General features: G+C 60.5%; 4 protein-coding genes across 4 annotated transcripts in view; 1 reads left to right on the top strand and 3 right to left on the bottom strand.

Moving 5' to 3' along the window:
• Nucleotides 1-279: 279 nt before the first annotated feature.
• PDE6G (phosphodiesterase 6G) lies at nucleotides 280-5,357 on the bottom strand. The gene is made up of 4 exons (XM_008693855.2): nucleotides 5,221-5,357; nucleotides 1,669-1,963; nucleotides 1,293-1,333; nucleotides 280-868 (listed from the first exon to the last, which is right to left on the bottom strand). Exons 2-4 carry the CDS (start codon nucleotides 1,812-1,814, stop codon nucleotides 792-794), a joined length of 264 nt encoding a protein of 87 aa, XP_008692077.1. The 5' UTR covers nucleotides 1,815-1,963; nucleotides 5,221-5,357; the 3' UTR covers nucleotides 280-791.
• A 71-nt stretch (nucleotides 5,358-5,428) lies between these two features.
• On the bottom strand, nucleotides 5,429-6,916 carry OXLD1 (oxidoreductase like domain containing 1). The gene is made up of 2 exons (XM_040640020.1): nucleotides 6,802-6,916; nucleotides 5,429-6,000 (listed from the first exon to the last, which is right to left on the bottom strand). The coding sequence occupies exons 1-2, from the start codon at nucleotides 6,859-6,861 to the stop codon at nucleotides 5,584-5,586; spliced, it is 477 nt and encodes a 158-aa protein (XP_040495954.1). The 5' UTR covers nucleotides 6,862-6,916; the 3' UTR covers nucleotides 5,429-5,583.
• A 129-nt stretch (nucleotides 6,917-7,045) lies between these two features.
• On the top strand, nucleotides 7,046-12,143 carry CCDC137 (coiled-coil domain containing 137). The gene is made up of 6 exons (XM_040640018.1): nucleotides 7,046-7,205; nucleotides 7,490-7,623; nucleotides 8,931-9,153; nucleotides 10,451-10,533; nucleotides 10,647-10,726; nucleotides 10,894-12,143. Exons 1-6 carry the CDS (start codon nucleotides 7,075-7,077, stop codon nucleotides 11,116-11,118), a joined length of 876 nt encoding a protein of 291 aa, XP_040495952.1. The 5' UTR covers nucleotides 7,046-7,074; the 3' UTR covers nucleotides 11,119-12,143.
• A 919-nt stretch (nucleotides 12,144-13,062) lies between these two features.
• ARL16 (ADP ribosylation factor like GTPase 16) overlaps nucleotides 13,063-14,289 on the bottom strand; it is a 2,861-nt gene continuing 1,634 nt past the window's right edge. The window contains exon 5 of the mRNA XM_040640019.1: nucleotides 13,063-14,258. Coding sequence (XP_040495953.1) covers nucleotides 14,087-14,258 — 172 coding nt within the window. The 3' untranslated portion in view covers nucleotides 13,063-14,086. The remainder of the gene's footprint in view (nucleotides 14,259-14,289) is intronic.

The following is a 14,289-nucleotide window of genomic DNA, read 5'->3' as shown; positions in this document are numbered from 1 at the left end:
CAGGGCCGAGCGCTCCCTCCTCCTGGCGTAAGCTGTCGCTGGGCCTCGTCCACCTCCTGGGTGAGGCCTGCCAGGCAGGCACGGGGCTGCCTCCCAGCCTAGCCGGCCTGGCTGCATGGACCCCAGCCTCACAGACTCCGTGTCTAGTGGGTTTCCTTCCCTCTCAGACTAGCTGGGCCCCTGCTGCCCCCACCACCCTGCACCTTCACCCCTGCGCTCCTGCCGGAGACCCACGTTCTTGGGCCCTGCCCCCATCACAACCCACTCCAGCCGAGCGAGTGGGGGCATGCGAATTTTATTTTGAAACAGGGACAGCAAGCGTGGGCCATTTTGGAAAGGGCGTTTCCTGCCAGTGATGGGTTTGGAGGGGTATCGGTCGGATGCCACCAGATGCTGTCAGGACTCCCCCCTCCCCCAACCCAATGGCGGCAGCTGGGAAGGGCTAGCAAGGGGAGCTTGTTCTCATCACCAGGCCGCAGGACGGGAGCGGGTGTGAGGGACATTCCTGGGAGACCCTGCTCTGGCTTTCCAGCCTTAAGCGAAGGTGTGTGGGCCAGTGTTTCTGGAAGCTAAGCAGGGCCTGACTGGCCCCGAGGTGTCCTGCAGGGAGCTGGTGGGCTTCCGGTAACTGGCATCTGGGGGCCTCAGGATGCCACCCTGCAAGGGGCTCCAGACACAAACTGGGAAATCTGGATACACTCGGGGGGCCGGCCTCCTCACAGGAATCCTGAGCAGGGGTCGGGGCGGGCAGCAGGGGGTACGGCCCTGAGGCTCTGGGTCAGGCTCTGGCGCTAGATGATGCCATACTGGGCCAGTTCGTGCAGCTCCAGGTGGTTGAAGGCCTCCCATGGGCAGATGACCGTGATGTCTGCAGAAGAACAGTGGCACCAGGAGGGTCATGGCCCCAGGGCCACCAACCCCTCTGGGCCCTCCTGTCTACACCCCAAGTGGTGAGAGTGGAAGTCCTGGGTGCAGAGCCTCCTCCCAGGGCACACCAGCTTGAGGGTGTCGAGTGGAAGAGGATGCGTGCAGCACGCCAGGGAGGAGAGAGGGAGACAAAGAGGCCTCCTTGTTGCTTTCCAACCCTTCCCAGTACCCAGTGACCCCACTGAATGGAGCAGCCCCACCTCAGTGAGGCCTACAGCTTGATGTTGGGGCAGAGAATGAAGGACAGGCTTGGGGCGGCGCTCTTGGTAAGCTTGGGCTGGAGAAAGTGGAGGAAGGATGGGGCCCCAAGCGCACGGACAGGTGGGAGAGTGGGGGGACCTGGAAGACCCTGGCAGCCGCCATACCTGTTCCCAGGCCTTCCATTCCGGGGATGTCATCCCCAAACCTGCAAGACAGAGTGGTCAGGGCCAGTGGCTGGGAAGAGGGGGGTGGGGGTGCGTGGGGGCATACGTGCCCTTGAGTGCAGGCCCCTCGGTGCGCCAGTGCTCTGAGTGTGCGCACAGGGACGCACGCTGGCGGGAGGGCTGTGGCTGAGCCCCTAAGTGGCAGTGACAGGTAGAGGGTGACTGGAGCCCCCGACCCCTCCCGCCCCCCGTGCTGAGGAATGGGGGACCCTTGGGAATGACCTCAGCCAGGAATGGGTGGCCGTGCCCCCTGTTCTACCATGCAGCCCCCCTTCCTGTGTAGCCTGCGGCTGGGCCCTCCACCAGCTCTGCTTACCCTTGGACGCCTTTCTTGGGGGGCTTGCTCTTGAACTGCCTGGTTTGCCGCTGCTTAAATTTGGGGGGCCCTTTTCTGGGAGTGACGGGCCCCCCAGTCACCCTGGTGGCCGACCGGATCTCGGCCTTGGGTGGCTCCAGGTTCATGGCCAGGCTGGCAGAGACCCCACGGCGACCTCTGGCTTCTAGACTCCCTCACGCTGTGGGCTGTGGGCACACCAGGCCGGGGGGGTCCTGGTCAGCCCCCTTGCTTCCGCCCCCCTTGCAGGTCTCAACCCAGCAGAACAGAGGAAGTCCTGAAACAGGAAACCCAGGGGGCCCTGAGCATGACCCCAACAGCAGCCCCCTGCCGTCACCACGTGGGGCTCCAGCTGGGGTCAGACGGGGAATGAGAGTACCGGTGGCCCCCTGGTGCACCCCCCTCAGGTGTCTCCCCTTCTGCGTGTCCCGCCTCAATCCCTGGGGGTCGGGACACTGGGCCTCCTTCTTGGAGGCAGGCCAGGCGCCTAGCAGTGGCAACGAAGGATGACAGAGAAATGGAGGGCAAGATGTGCGGTAGAGAGGGGCCTGTCTCAGGAGAAGCCCCGAGCTGAGCTGTGCAACCCTCCCCCCCCCCCCCCCCCAGGCAGTTTCTTCCTTCTACTGGTAAATCCCCTGGCTACTCACTGTGCTGGGAGACTGCCCTGGGCACCAGTGTCATCTGCTGGTGTCCCTGAACCCACCGCACAGGATGACCTCCCCTCTGCCTCTCCCTGGATGCCCTAAGCCCCACTGAACCAGCTCAAGGGCAGCTCGGCTTCCCCTAAGCCTATTAGCACCAGAGGGCGACTCTAATCTCTCAGGGCCACTGTGAGCCTGGAAGGTTCTGGGGCTAAGCACAGGACACAGAGAGGAGACCCTGGCACTGGATGCCCCAGGCACCACCTCGTGGGCCCCCTTTGCTGCTCCCGTCTTGTGGGCTGCAGCGCCTGACTCCAGCCTTCAGTTACCACCGGCAGCTGGCTAGGGCACCAGGGCTGAGACCGACTGGCGGGCGAGGCAGGCTGGGGGGTGGGGGTGGGGCCCGGTACCAGGTGCGCCCCACCATGGACCTTTCCCCCTAACATTCATCCTCTGTGCCAAGGGGACCTGCAGCAGCCCAGGGGGGCGTACACAGGTCCAAGCGGACCTGGCTGCTCAGAGCCCATCATGCCCGCCCCTCAGCCTAGATGCCATAGGCCTAGCCAGACCCCTTGCCCAGTCCCAGGCCATGGGCCTGGTGTGCGCAGCCCTGACCCGGACGGAACTCCCTGTCAGATGCTGGCCTCGTGGAAACCAGGGTCCAAGCTCTCCCAGCTGCCCCAGCCGCAGTCCAGTCTGTGGCTGACGACCCCTCAAATTGGCCGAGTGTGTGTGGATCACAGACCTTGGGGACTGCCTGCAACCATCCTTTGATATGGGCAGCTGAAAATGACTGGCTGGGGAACCGCTCTGACGAGGACGGGGGACAGACTCCTGTAGATCCAGCCCTCGGTGTGGTGGGGAAAAGCCCGCCAACTCCCCACCCTCTGGGCAGATACCCCACACCCCTGGGAAAGTGGCTGCCAAGAAGGTGACTGGGGAAGGTCAGTACTCACGGAGCACGGGGCAGGACTCAGGGGGCCATGGGGGTGAGCAGCCAGGCATCGCTCAGCAGGGGGCCGGCGGGGCATTTATCCTGCTTCTGGGTAAGCTGATTAGGATCCTGCCCTGACATGACACTAAGGAGATTGTCAGGGCCGCTGGGGGGGGCGGGCGGGAGGGCACCACTGAGGGGTCAGGGAGATGAGGGAAGGGGCTCGGGGCGGGCAAGGGCCCGGGGACGGGGCCGGGACAGGGATGGGATGCGCCATTACAAACCGCAGGGCAGGGGCAAGACCCTCTCCCAAAGCTGCTCATCTTGGAAGCAAAGAGGAAAGCACGCTGACTGCGGTCCTGAGTCTCCCCACTCTCAGCTCTCCGACCTCTGAAGAATCTGCCTTCACAGCCCCCGAAGCCTGTGTAGTCTGGCCACTATCTACATCTCTGACCTCACCTTCGATGCCTCCGCCGCGCTCTCCACGCTCCCAGCCCCTTGTACCCCAGGATCTTCGCACCTGCTGCCCTGCCTGAGGGTGTCCTGTGCGCCTCTCCTCATTCCCTCAGCTCCCCCTTCCTGGGACTTCAGAGCTCTGCCCCAGGTCGTTTCCTCAGGGTGACCCCTCGGGCGAGACCAGGGTGCCTATGTCATAGGCCCTCACTGCAGCTGGACTTGCTCACATCCTGACAATGCTCCTGTTAACCTCTTCATTCCACGCTGGGGTGGGATGCAGCAGATGTTTCTACCGGACCCCAGCTTCCAGCCCAGTGCCAGACGCGTCACAGACGGCCGCATGAGCAGACAAGCCCCGCACCTGCGCGAGTCTCGCGAGCCTGCTGCTGGTGCCGCACGGGCACCCTCGACTGCCGTGGGATGCGTGGAGGAGCCCGCCTCGCTGCCAGGAGCAAGGCCAGTGGCTGCCCCTGGGGACGGGACTGCGCTGTGACACCTGCATTCCACAGCAGGCCTAATTTAGTAGGATCCTTGGGATGTATACATGTACATGTCCCCAAGTACATACAGAAACCCCTTATAAATCTGAATTTTGGAAAAAAATATGGAAAACCTGTCTCTGAGATAAGCCACCCCTTCACAGAGCCTCGGAGCCCACCAAGCTTTGCTGTGCTGCTGTCCCTGGAGAAAACCTTTCTCTTTCTGGGATGTTTTTGAATCTGTATGAGGATACGTTAGATGAGATGGTCTCCGAGATACAACCTAATAGATACATAAACTGTTTCTGGAGGGCACGCAGCTGTCCAGAAAGATAGCCTGAACCACGGGTGTCTAACTAGGCACCACGTTTTGCTTCCATTCTCTCACCCACACATCTCTATGTGACGTGCCAGCTTTACATTAAAGGCCCCTACCTGGGAAGGCCTGTTTATCAGCTCAAACCCCTCGTGAATTTATGCTACAATCTTAGTTTTTTTTTCTTTAAATAAGGAGAGATAAAACACACACAAGTTCCTTTAACTCCTGCCCCATCCAGGCCACTGGTATCAGTGCCTGGAACTGCTGGGGGAAGGAGATAAGGTGGGGCAATTTCCATGATGGGAGTGAGCAGGAGATGGGGATGGGCAGTGAGGGCCCTAACATAAAGTTCTTCCCGGGCTGACTGGTCCTGCGGCTGGGTATGCAGCCAACGACCAGGCTAGTGCTGGGAGGCTGATTCTGGGGCTGATGCTAGAGGCCTCTGGGTCCTTACACCCTGGTCAATTGCCTCGATCATTGTGTCTAAGTGGGTGGGAAGGACTGGAGGCTCAGACCCCTGCGGGCTGATCTACAGCTTTCTACCTAGTCGGTGAATGGGTTTGTCCCCAAGGAGCCCTGCAGCTGGAAGAATGGGGCCCTTCCCAGGCTGCCTACAGGTGCTCGTGCCTGCCAAGGGCTTTGCCAATAGCAACTTCATGGGCCCAGGTTGTCCTCCCTCTGCCACTGAGAATAACCAGAGCTGACCTTGGGGCAGGACTTCTGCGGTGCTGGGACATGGAAGGGGACTCCTGGGGTCTTCGTCACATAGGCAGTCAAAGAAATGGATTTTCCTTCACCCTTCCAGGCTGGTGAAAGCTGCAGGCTCTGAATAAAAGTTCAACGCTGAGCTGTACCTGCTTTCTTTGACAATGTAACACAAGCCCTACAGAGAAAACTGCAGAAGCTTCCCATCTAACCACCACAGACTTGTTTATTCTCAGATAAAGTCAATAAATAATCCTGTTCCTGTCTGACACCAGCTTCGTGCAGGGCCACACATAAAGCTCCGTGCTGCTTCCTGAGAAGGGGCTGTCAGGCTGAAGCCGGTGTGGGTGCTGGGCAAGTGGCTCAGCCCCCACTCCTCACACGGAGCTGGATCTCCACCCTGAGGAAGGCCTTGAGGTTCTGGTCGGCCACGTGCTCCTCCAGCGCAGCCAGGGCCCGCTCACCGCCATCCCGGTAGTGCTGCAGCAGCAAATCTGCGTACTCCACCCACACGCAGTTGGGGCAGCCACTCATGCAGCAGTTTGTGGGGGGCTGGAGCTCAGGCGGTGGGGGATACGGGGGCTCTGGGGGGCCCCCGCCAGGCAAGGGCGACTTGGGCTGCCTGCTGCGATCTGCACCTGACTGAGCGCCCCCCTCCACGTGGTCCTTCCCGAAATCTCTGTGGCCTTCACGGACTTGGATCCAGGCACGTGGCCCGTAAAGAACGCTGTCACCTCCAGGAAGCCTTTGCCACCGGTCCCAGCTGGAGAGACGTGGCCCCTGAAAAGACAGATGCTGGTAAGGTCTTGCCGGCCCCCAGCTCCAGGGAAATTTCAGCCTCCTGTCACTGGCAGGCGGCTCCGGGTGCTTCTCTGCTTCCTCATCTCTCAGGAGACCTTAGACAAGTTACTGCCCCTGTAGACTCAGTTTCCCTTCTGTGAAGTGGCCATAAGGGCTGGAGAAATGCTGGGTTTGGGGACAAGCACTGGGTGCGCACTCCAGCAGATGGTGGGGTGGGGGATACCCTGGCACCCCACCTCCTTGGGCAGAAATGGGGGCAGGGTGGAAGCTTGCGAGCTGGGGCCACACAGGGGCTTCTCCCTCTCCAACCAGGGCAGCCCCGCTCCTCCCTTGTGACCATCCTGACTGACGGCAAAGCCCCTTCATCCCTGTCTTCCTACCAGGTCATCCCCCAAAGGTCCCAAGGGCAGCCCTCCTCCCCAGCGCCCCAGAGGCAGGGCGGGCAGCCTTCCCTCCCTTCTCCGGCCCCGGCCCCAGGGTCCTGTCCCCTGATCTACGGCCTCCGGGGCCCCCAACACTGACTGCCACGGCCCTGACCTTACTTATGCACTCTGCCTAACTCCTTCGAGGAGGATCAGCTCCTTGTTCACTGCGGCTTCCCCAACCGGCTGCACACAGCCGGCGCGCAAGGGATACTGCCGAACGGGCCGGCCTTCCCGCGGAGCCGGGGCTAGGACAGGAACGACAGCAGGCGGCGCGCGGGCCGGGAGTCTCCGGTCCCTGCCGGGCCCCCGCCTCCCGAACGCACCCCGCCCCGGCCCACGCCCCGCTGGTACTTGCCGGACCGCGGGTAGCGGCGACCACCGTCCGGCCCGCCCCAACCAATCCCCGGAGCAGCATCGCCGGCGGCCCAGCCCGGGCGCACGCGCGGCGCACCCCGGGCCCCGCCCGAGGCGGAGTGAGGGGCGGCCGCTCGGGCCAATCCTGGTCCGCCAGGGAGCAGCACCGCCCCAATGGACGCAGAGCTGAGCGCAGGAAGCGGAAATGACGGTCATGGGGCGGGACTGTGCGGAAGGGCGGAAGTGGCTTACTCCCCGCGCGCCGGGCGTGCAGATGGCGAGACCCCGGCGCCGAGGTGCTGCGCCGGCGGGGTCGGCGGGGCCTGGGGGGCCTGGGCGGCCGCAGGGGCGGCAGCAGCAGCTGCGGGGGAAGCAGCTCCCAGCGCCGTGGCCCGGACCACGCAGGTGGGTCTCAGCGCCCCGCAGTCCCTACCTGGCCCCCGGCTCTGTCCGGGCAGTGGGTGCGCCGGAGGATCGGCCGGGTGAGCGGCGGCGAGGCTCTCCGGCGTGGCACTGGCCACCTTCCAGGGTGCGGTCCCTGCCCTCCTGGGGCTCCTGCGATAACCCAGTTCAGGGGCAGTCTCCGGTGAGGCTCAGCAGCCGGGGTGGCCCGCCAGGTTCGCTTTCTGTGTCTGATTCTGCTTGTGTGGAACCTAGGACGCGTCTCACCCTCCTGTTCTCGCTCCCAGCAAAGAAAAAAAGAAAGTGAATTGCAAGCCCAAGAACCAGGATGAACAGGAAATCCCCTTCCGGCTCCGAGAGATTATGAGGAGCCGCCAGGAGATGAAAAATCCCATCAGTAACAAAAAGAGGAAGAAAGAAGGTAACGTGCAGGTTCATGCTGGGTGGCAATACAGCTTTGTGTGCCCCAGTCCACTTCGTTGCCTAAATGTTAGTCGTGCTTCGGGCAGCAGAGGTCCCTGGACACCCAGTGGTCTGAAGGTGCAGGAGCTTGTGGAGCACTGACCGAAGGCTGGCGTCACCAGGGCCAGAGGTGGCTGGCAGCAGGTGCTGGTGTGGTTTCGGACGAGGCTCCAAAAGGAGCCTCTGGCGCCTCCCGTTAGAATTGTTGATTCCCCTCCCAAATTAATGCAGATCAGGCAGAAGAGATGGTGGGTTCAGACTGACTTTGAGAAAAGATCCCCGTGTAACAATTGAGGGCACAGACAGGGCAGGCCAGGGAAGTTCTTGCACGTGAGAAACAGCTGTTTCTTGGACGGGAGTGCAGAAACGGTGGGGGAGAAAAGTGGATATTCTCTGGGGGCGTTGAGGAGGGACGTGGTCAGACCCCCCCCCTGAAAAACTTTCCAACCCCTCACCCACTCGGGTGCCCACCTGCCAGCCTCTGCCAGAGACAACACTTGGGGCATTTTGGGGAATGGAGTCCAGCACGTTGGTATTTTGTGTATGTACATTTGTTTTCCCAAACATGAGCTTGTTTTTACATCAGTGCCGTTTTATAATTTTCTCGTAAACCTCACACTTTTCGTTGGGGGTCTATGGCGATCAAAGAGATGGTGAGAAGTGGAGGATGCACTGGCCCCGGTGGAAGGTGACCCAGTCTGACTGTGCTTCCCTGAGCTGGCTCTTGTTTTTGGTGAACACGTAAACTCACCTACGTGGGAAAGCAATCGGGTGGAAGGTGTGAGGTGCGGCATAGCCTCCCTCCCCGTCTCTGAATCCTGCTCTTCCGCCCTGAAAGAGCGTGCTGTCCATCTTCTGCCGTGCCGGCCACAGAGAAGCGTCCTGCAGGTCTCCACATACTTACGACGGAAAAGCGGCACGTTTATCCTGTGCGTCGCTGAACATTCTGGGTCTGTGCAGTCAAGTCTTCACAGGATCATGGGGTGGTTACTCAGCCAGTCCGGCACTGATGATTAAATAACATTTAGTTTCTTTCCTGTTTTCTTTTTCACCTGAGCTGTGGTGGACATCTGATGTGCAGCAGTGGGCTGTGGGGCTTCCATCCCCATGGGTGCCCTAGCTGGACATCGTAAATCTTTAGCTCCTGTAGTTGGGCTGCCCCCACTTGAGTCTGGTCTTCCTTCCCTGTGGCCCCGGGCAGGGAAACGAGCCTGGGCAGGCGGCCAGCCTGGCACCACACCCCCTGACCTCTCCTTTTGTCCTCAGCCCAGGTGGCCTTCAGAAAGACATTAGAGAAGGAAGCAAAGGGAGCGGAGCCGGACATCGCTGTCCCCAGATTCAGGCAGAGGAAGTGGGAGTCTGACGGGGCCTACATCCAGCGAATGGAGCAGAAGGCCCAGCACGTGCTCTTCCTCAGCAAGAACCAGGTGGCCCGGCAGCCCGAGGTGCAGGCGGCTCCCAAGAAGGAGAAGTCGGAGCGGAAGAAAGCGTGAGTGGGGTGGGGTAGGGGTCCTGTGACTGTTCTCTGAAGCGCTAGTGTTTTCTTACTGGGGGAGCCCTAGCCCACCCCATGATTCAGGGGGAGCATAGAAACACGTGAAACCTGGTCAGTCGCTGAGTGTTTTTCTCTATATCAGAGCTTTTCAACCCTGGGGGTTCAGGGAGCCTCTGAGCCCACGGAACTCTGAAGGCCTAGCTTTGTCTTTGCCTTTGTTTGAAAAAGCATCAAGGGGGCACAAGAGCCAGATGAAGCCAGAGGCCAGTTGTCCACCCTGACCAGTTGCAATAGGGAGGGGGGGAAAGATGAGGCTGATGGGAAGGCTTGCTGGGCAGTAGGGAATCCCATGCAGCTCTGGGGTTCCCTGCTTCTGACTGGCTGATTCCACCTGAGAACCTGGACTGGGGTCGTTGCCCTGAAAGAAGTTTGAGGGCCTTCCGCTGGGCCGTATGCACAAATCCTGGGACCTTTCAGCTCTGGCGCCTCATCTGTGAAGAGGGGATGGATGCTGGCATCTCCAGTGGGGGCTTGGATGAGGTCCTTCCAGGGCTCCTGAGGGTGGCATCCGGCACCAGGAGGGAGCCCAGCCAGCTGTAGCTCCCCTGCCCCCCGGCCCTGGAGAAGGAAGGAAGCCCTGTGCCACCTCCCTGGGCCTGTGGGCAGGGGTGGGGAGGTGGTTTCTGCCACAGCTGCAGCTCTTGAGATGAGCGGATCCAAGCTTTCATCCGAAGCTTCTGTCATAGCTGTGGAAGTTGGAGAGGGTCTGCGGCCCCATGGCGCTGCCTGGATCCGAGCGCTCTTCATGCTTCTGCTGGGGCTAAGTGACGAAAAGTACATCACAGAAGACCCGAACCACACACCATCCGGAGCCACAGCCGTCTCCCGAACCCAGTGCTGCTCTGCAAGACCCTCTGGATGCAGGAGCACCGTCGGCGTGCGGGGCCGGTGATTGTCTGGGGCGGCGGCCGTTCTGGGCGGCACAGCGCGTGGAGCGACAGCCTGGCCTCTGCCCGAGGTGCCAGGAGCAGCCCCCACGTTGTGACAACCCAGCGCCGTCAGATGTGCTCTGGGGGCACAGTCGCCCCCAATGAGAATGTGGCCTTGAAACCCCAGAGGCCTGTTCAGAGCGCACGGCTGTGGGGGGCAGGTGGTCGCCAGAGAGGGGACTTGACGGCAGCTTGCTGGGCTCTGCTGTGGGGCATCCTCCTGGGCACGGGTGACCTCTGCCTTCTGAGTCCCGTGGGATGAGACTTTGGGAACCTGAACGGCATTGTGCTTTCTTCCCCAGGTTTCAGAAACGGCGACTGGATAGAGTCCGGCGGAGGAGGGAGGAGAAGGCAGCAGAAAGGCTGGAGCAGGAGCTGCTCCGAGGTAGCTCTTCCTGGAACGATCTTGTTGGCCCTGGGCACCTGTGCCGCAGCGGGGGTGGGGACTGCGGTGGTTGTGTGGCCAGAGGCATCACTTGTGCTCCTCTGCCCCCCCAGACACGGTGAAGTTTGGTGAGGTTGCCCTGCAGCCCCCAGAGCTGACCACCCAGCCCAGGACGAGCACAAGCCGGGGCCAGGTAAGCAGAGGCATCTGTCCTGTGTGTCGCCCAGTGCTGCCTGGTCCGGGGCCTGTGCTCGGGATGCCACATTCTCACCGGGCATACGGCTATTGGACCAACGTGGGCCCTTTGTTATCTCCCCTCCTTCCTGAACTGTGCCTCAACCTTCCATCTCTGTTCTTTAGCCTGGGAAGAAGTCGCTGATGCTGAGGATGCTTCTGAGTCCTACTGGCGTGTCCCAGCCTCTGACCACATCGCTGGCCCGGCAGCGGATTATTGGGGAGGAGAGAGAGCGGGCCGTGCAGGCCTATAGGGCGCTAAAGAAGCAGCAGCGGCAGGGGGCTCAGTCACCACAGCCGCCCTGTTCCCAGCACCTCGCTTCCGGGAAGAAGGCAGAGACACGTCTGTGACCTTGAGACCAGGGCCTCCACAGCTGGGTTTGGGGAGGACGGGTAGATGGCCTGGAACATGCGCTGGGACTCCCAGGCCTCTTATGTACTTGCTGGCCAGCGCAGAAGAGGGCTCCGGGCCTTGGCTCTCATTTTTTCTCCCTAAGATGGCTCTTCTGCGAGTGACCATCTGCTAGGCTGTCTCACACGGAGCACGGTCTGTCCCAAGTCCCCATAGAGTGGCCAGCTCCTGTTTGGGACACAGCCAGTCAAGCACCCCGGCATCGTTCCATCGCAGCTTTGTTCTGAAGACACGAGTCCAGGCTCAGATACCCCAGGACCACTTTAGGGAGGGAGGACGATCCCGTAATTCTGTCCTGAAACGCAGTCCACTGGAGACACTGCAGACTTGGTCAGCTGAACCCGTAACTAAAGCTCCATGTGGTCCAATGGCGCAGCACGGCTGGAAGCGTGGGCTGGAGGGGGCTGTGGAGGGCAGAGGTCAGCGTCGGGCTGCTGGGATCTGCTCCTGGCACCTTATCCCTGCAAAGGCAGGTGGAGCCCTCCCCCCCACCGCTTTCACTGGGATGTGGAAACCGGACACCTCCCACCGAGTGGGTTTGAGAGGAGGTCTGTGTTCTTAAGATCTTTGGGGAAAGAGGAACCGGTCTGAGGCAGCTCAAAGGCAAGGACAGGACCGTGGCTCAGGACCTTCCTGTGGCTAAAAGGGCTACGTGGGGAATTCCTGCCAACCGCAGGGCCTGGTGAGGTGTGAACCTTCCACCAGAGCCACAGGAGGGAGCACCCAGACGTTACCAGTGTGCTCAGCTGTGGGGCTCCCAGCAGTCGAACAGTCCTACTGCTCCTGTCCTCATGAGGACAACACCCGGCTCCTTCCTCGGGCTCGCATAGCTCGGGAAATGCTACTTCTCAGCCTTGGCCAGGGTGGCCCTACAGAAAGTGGGGTAGTGTGCCTCTGGGGGATCCTCTCGGTATCCTCTACAATGTTTTGGTGTTTGTTTCAAATTAAAAACTTCTGAGTTGAAGCTGTGTTTGTGTTCAAGGCTAGCACCTCAGGGGTGTGTTTCTGTGTGGTGGGGGCCCTGTCCCCTGCATCGGATGCCTGGGAGTGCTGGCTGCCACTGCCATGGTAGAGCACAGGTGGTAGGGGGTGGGCAGCGTGGCTGCTCCAGGGTGCTCAGTAGGATTCCAGGACGTGGGCAGGGCGGCAAGACCAGGGGTGAACGCAGTCCCTGAGAAACACCTGCGCTCCTGGACACCACCAGGCGTGGCATGAAAGCAGGAAGGTGGAAATGGGTCGTGGCTGGAGGTTTGCCTTTTAAAATGAGGTTCAAACCACCTCAGCCTGTCAGAGTGTCCCCAAAACTCACCAACTTGGCCCAGGCTGGCTTTACCATGAGATGTCGCCAGGCCAAAATCTGAGAGGGACCCCGCGCCAGGGGTCACCCCTAGAGACGGAGACAGGTGCTTGTCTCCTGAGCCTGTGTTTAAGTTCTCTGAAATGGGGGGTGGATGAAAGCCGGTTACGCTGGGTGAAGTCTGAAATTCGTAAGGACTGCGCCCTCGGGGTGGACACTCGCATCCGCGGCTGCGCGGTGTGACTTGGGGCAGTGGCGCAGGAGTGCACAGTACCAGACCTTCCCAGAGACGAGCGCTTCCATGGGGTGGGGGTGAGGGGAAGAGACAGGAGCCCCTGTGGCCCTGCAGTCGCTGCAAGAGCTTTTATGAGGCATCATTTATAACCCAAGTGTGAACACACATCCCCGCAATAACGCGGCTAACTGCTGGAAACCTCGCGCTGAGGTCCTGGGCTGCCGTTCGGTTCTGCATGCCGGCGGGGGTGGGGGGTGGGGGCGACAGATGTCTGGCAGTTCTTCACAGACCAACTAGCCTCAACTGCCCACTGAGACGGAGAAAGCCATTTACAGAAAACACACAACCACACCCGGGAGTAGAGGGCTTCTTAACCAACCACAGCGAGCTGAACAGCAGCCCCACACGGACGTCTCACTGTAACCCTGGGAACACACAAGCATGACTGTTTTTCCAAAAAAGTCTTTGCAGATGTAATTAGGGATCTCGAGATCATCCTGGATTTAGGGTGGGCCCTATGAAAGCCGCATGAAGACAGAGCCAGGGATTCTAGTTCTGCAAGTCACAAGCCAAGTTATATCGAGAATTCCAGGAGCCACTGGAAGCCAGAAGAGAAGCAAGGAACGTGTCCTCTCTCGGAGCCTCCAGATCCTTCCCCCTCCAACCCTGCTGACACCTTGCTATCAGTTTTCTGGCCTCCAGGGCTGTGAGCGTAAATTTGGGTCGTTGCAAGTCCCCGCGCTTGTGGCAATTTGTTATGGAGGCCCTAGCACACGAGCACACCCTTGTTCTCCAGCAAGCCCCTCAGCTGAAGTCGGGATGGGCTTGCCGGGACCTCCTGCGCTCTGACCCACTCCTCACTCTCACCTGCCCGCGGGATCCCCTATGCCCTCCTTGGTGATAAACGTGCACTGAGCAAATGAACGAATGAAAACACCGTTCTCGTTCTGACTCCAGGCTCAGGTCTTCCTAGGACAATGTTCTCATACGGTGGGGGGTCACGTCGTCAGCCTGTCACAAACTCAACAGGTACAGCCTGCATCACAGTCGAGAGACCAAGTCCATGGGGCTGTGCAGTCCAAACACCTCTGAGCAAGAATACTCCCAGGATGGGAGTAGGACACCCAGCCACCCTGCAAGCCTGTCCTCCTCTCTAAGCCCTGGGGACGATCTTTTCATTCAGAGGCCAGCTGTCAGGAGTTTCTGTAACCGGGGTTCCTCAGTTTACCCATCACTACAACTTGGGCCAGAAGCCTATCCCCTAGGCTTATGTTGGGTCATCCTGTCCCTGATGAGGACAGATCACTGGAGGCCACGCAGTGCCGTTCTCTGCCTCCTCCCCAGAGCCGGCCAGTAATGCTTCTCCTCCTGATGGTCAGCTGTCAGTTCTGCGGGTGTCCTGGAGCCAATGCAGCACCCCCGCTAAGCCGGTGCCCTTGTGGGCGCTGATTTCTGCTGTGCTGATGTTCTGCTTGGCACAAGCGATGATGTCTGGGAGCCTGATCAAAGACTTCATCTCCTCTACGGTCATGTAACAGGGCAGATCGCTATAGCGGAAGAAGCGCCCTGTCACGGTGG

The sequence above is a fragment of the Ursus maritimus genome, unplaced genomic scaffold, assembly GCF_017311325.1.
Source record: "Ursus maritimus isolate PB19 unplaced genomic scaffold, ASM1731132v1 scaffold_24, whole genome shotgun sequence".
Classification (NCBI taxonomy): domain Eukaryota; kingdom Metazoa; phylum Chordata; class Mammalia; order Carnivora; family Ursidae; genus Ursus; species Ursus maritimus.
This window is presented reverse-complemented; position numbering and strand designations above follow the sequence as displayed.

Excerpts from the sequence above, each read along its gene's own strand:
- OXLD1 (XM_040640020.1), bottom strand. The coding sequence starts at position 6,861 with ATGCTGCTCCGGGGATTGGTTGGGGCGGGCCGGACGGTGGTCGCCGCT. Across the intron at positions 6,001-6,801 it reads TCGCCGCTACCCGCGGTCCG|GGGCCACGTCTCTCCAGCTG; the intron begins GCAAGTACCAGC and ends CTGTCTTTTCAG.
- PDE6G (XM_008693855.2), bottom strand. The coding sequence starts at position 1,814 with ATGAACCTGGAGCCACCCAAGGCCGAGATCCGGTCGGCCACCAGGGTG. Across the intron at positions 1,334-1,668 it reads CCCAAGAAAGGCGTCCAAGG|GTTTGGGGATGACATCCCCG; the intron begins GTAAGCAGAGCT and ends TCTGTCTTGCAG. Across the intron at positions 869-1,292 it reads AATGGAAGGCCTGGGAACAG|ACATCACGGTCATCTGCCCA; the intron begins GTATGGCGGCTG and ends GTTCTTCTGCAG.
- CCDC137 (XM_040640018.1), top strand. The coding sequence starts at position 7,075 with ATGGCGAGACCCCGGCGCCGAGGTGCTGCGCCGGCGGGGTCGGCGGGG. Across the intron at positions 7,206-7,489 it reads CCGTGGCCCGGACCACGCAG|CAAAGAAAAAAAGAAAGTGA; the intron begins GTGGGTCTCAGC and ends TCTCGCTCCCAG. Across the intron at positions 10,727-10,893 it reads CGAGCACAAGCCGGGGCCAG|CCTGGGAAGAAGTCGCTGAT; the intron begins GTAAGCAGAGGC and ends TCTGTTCTTTAG.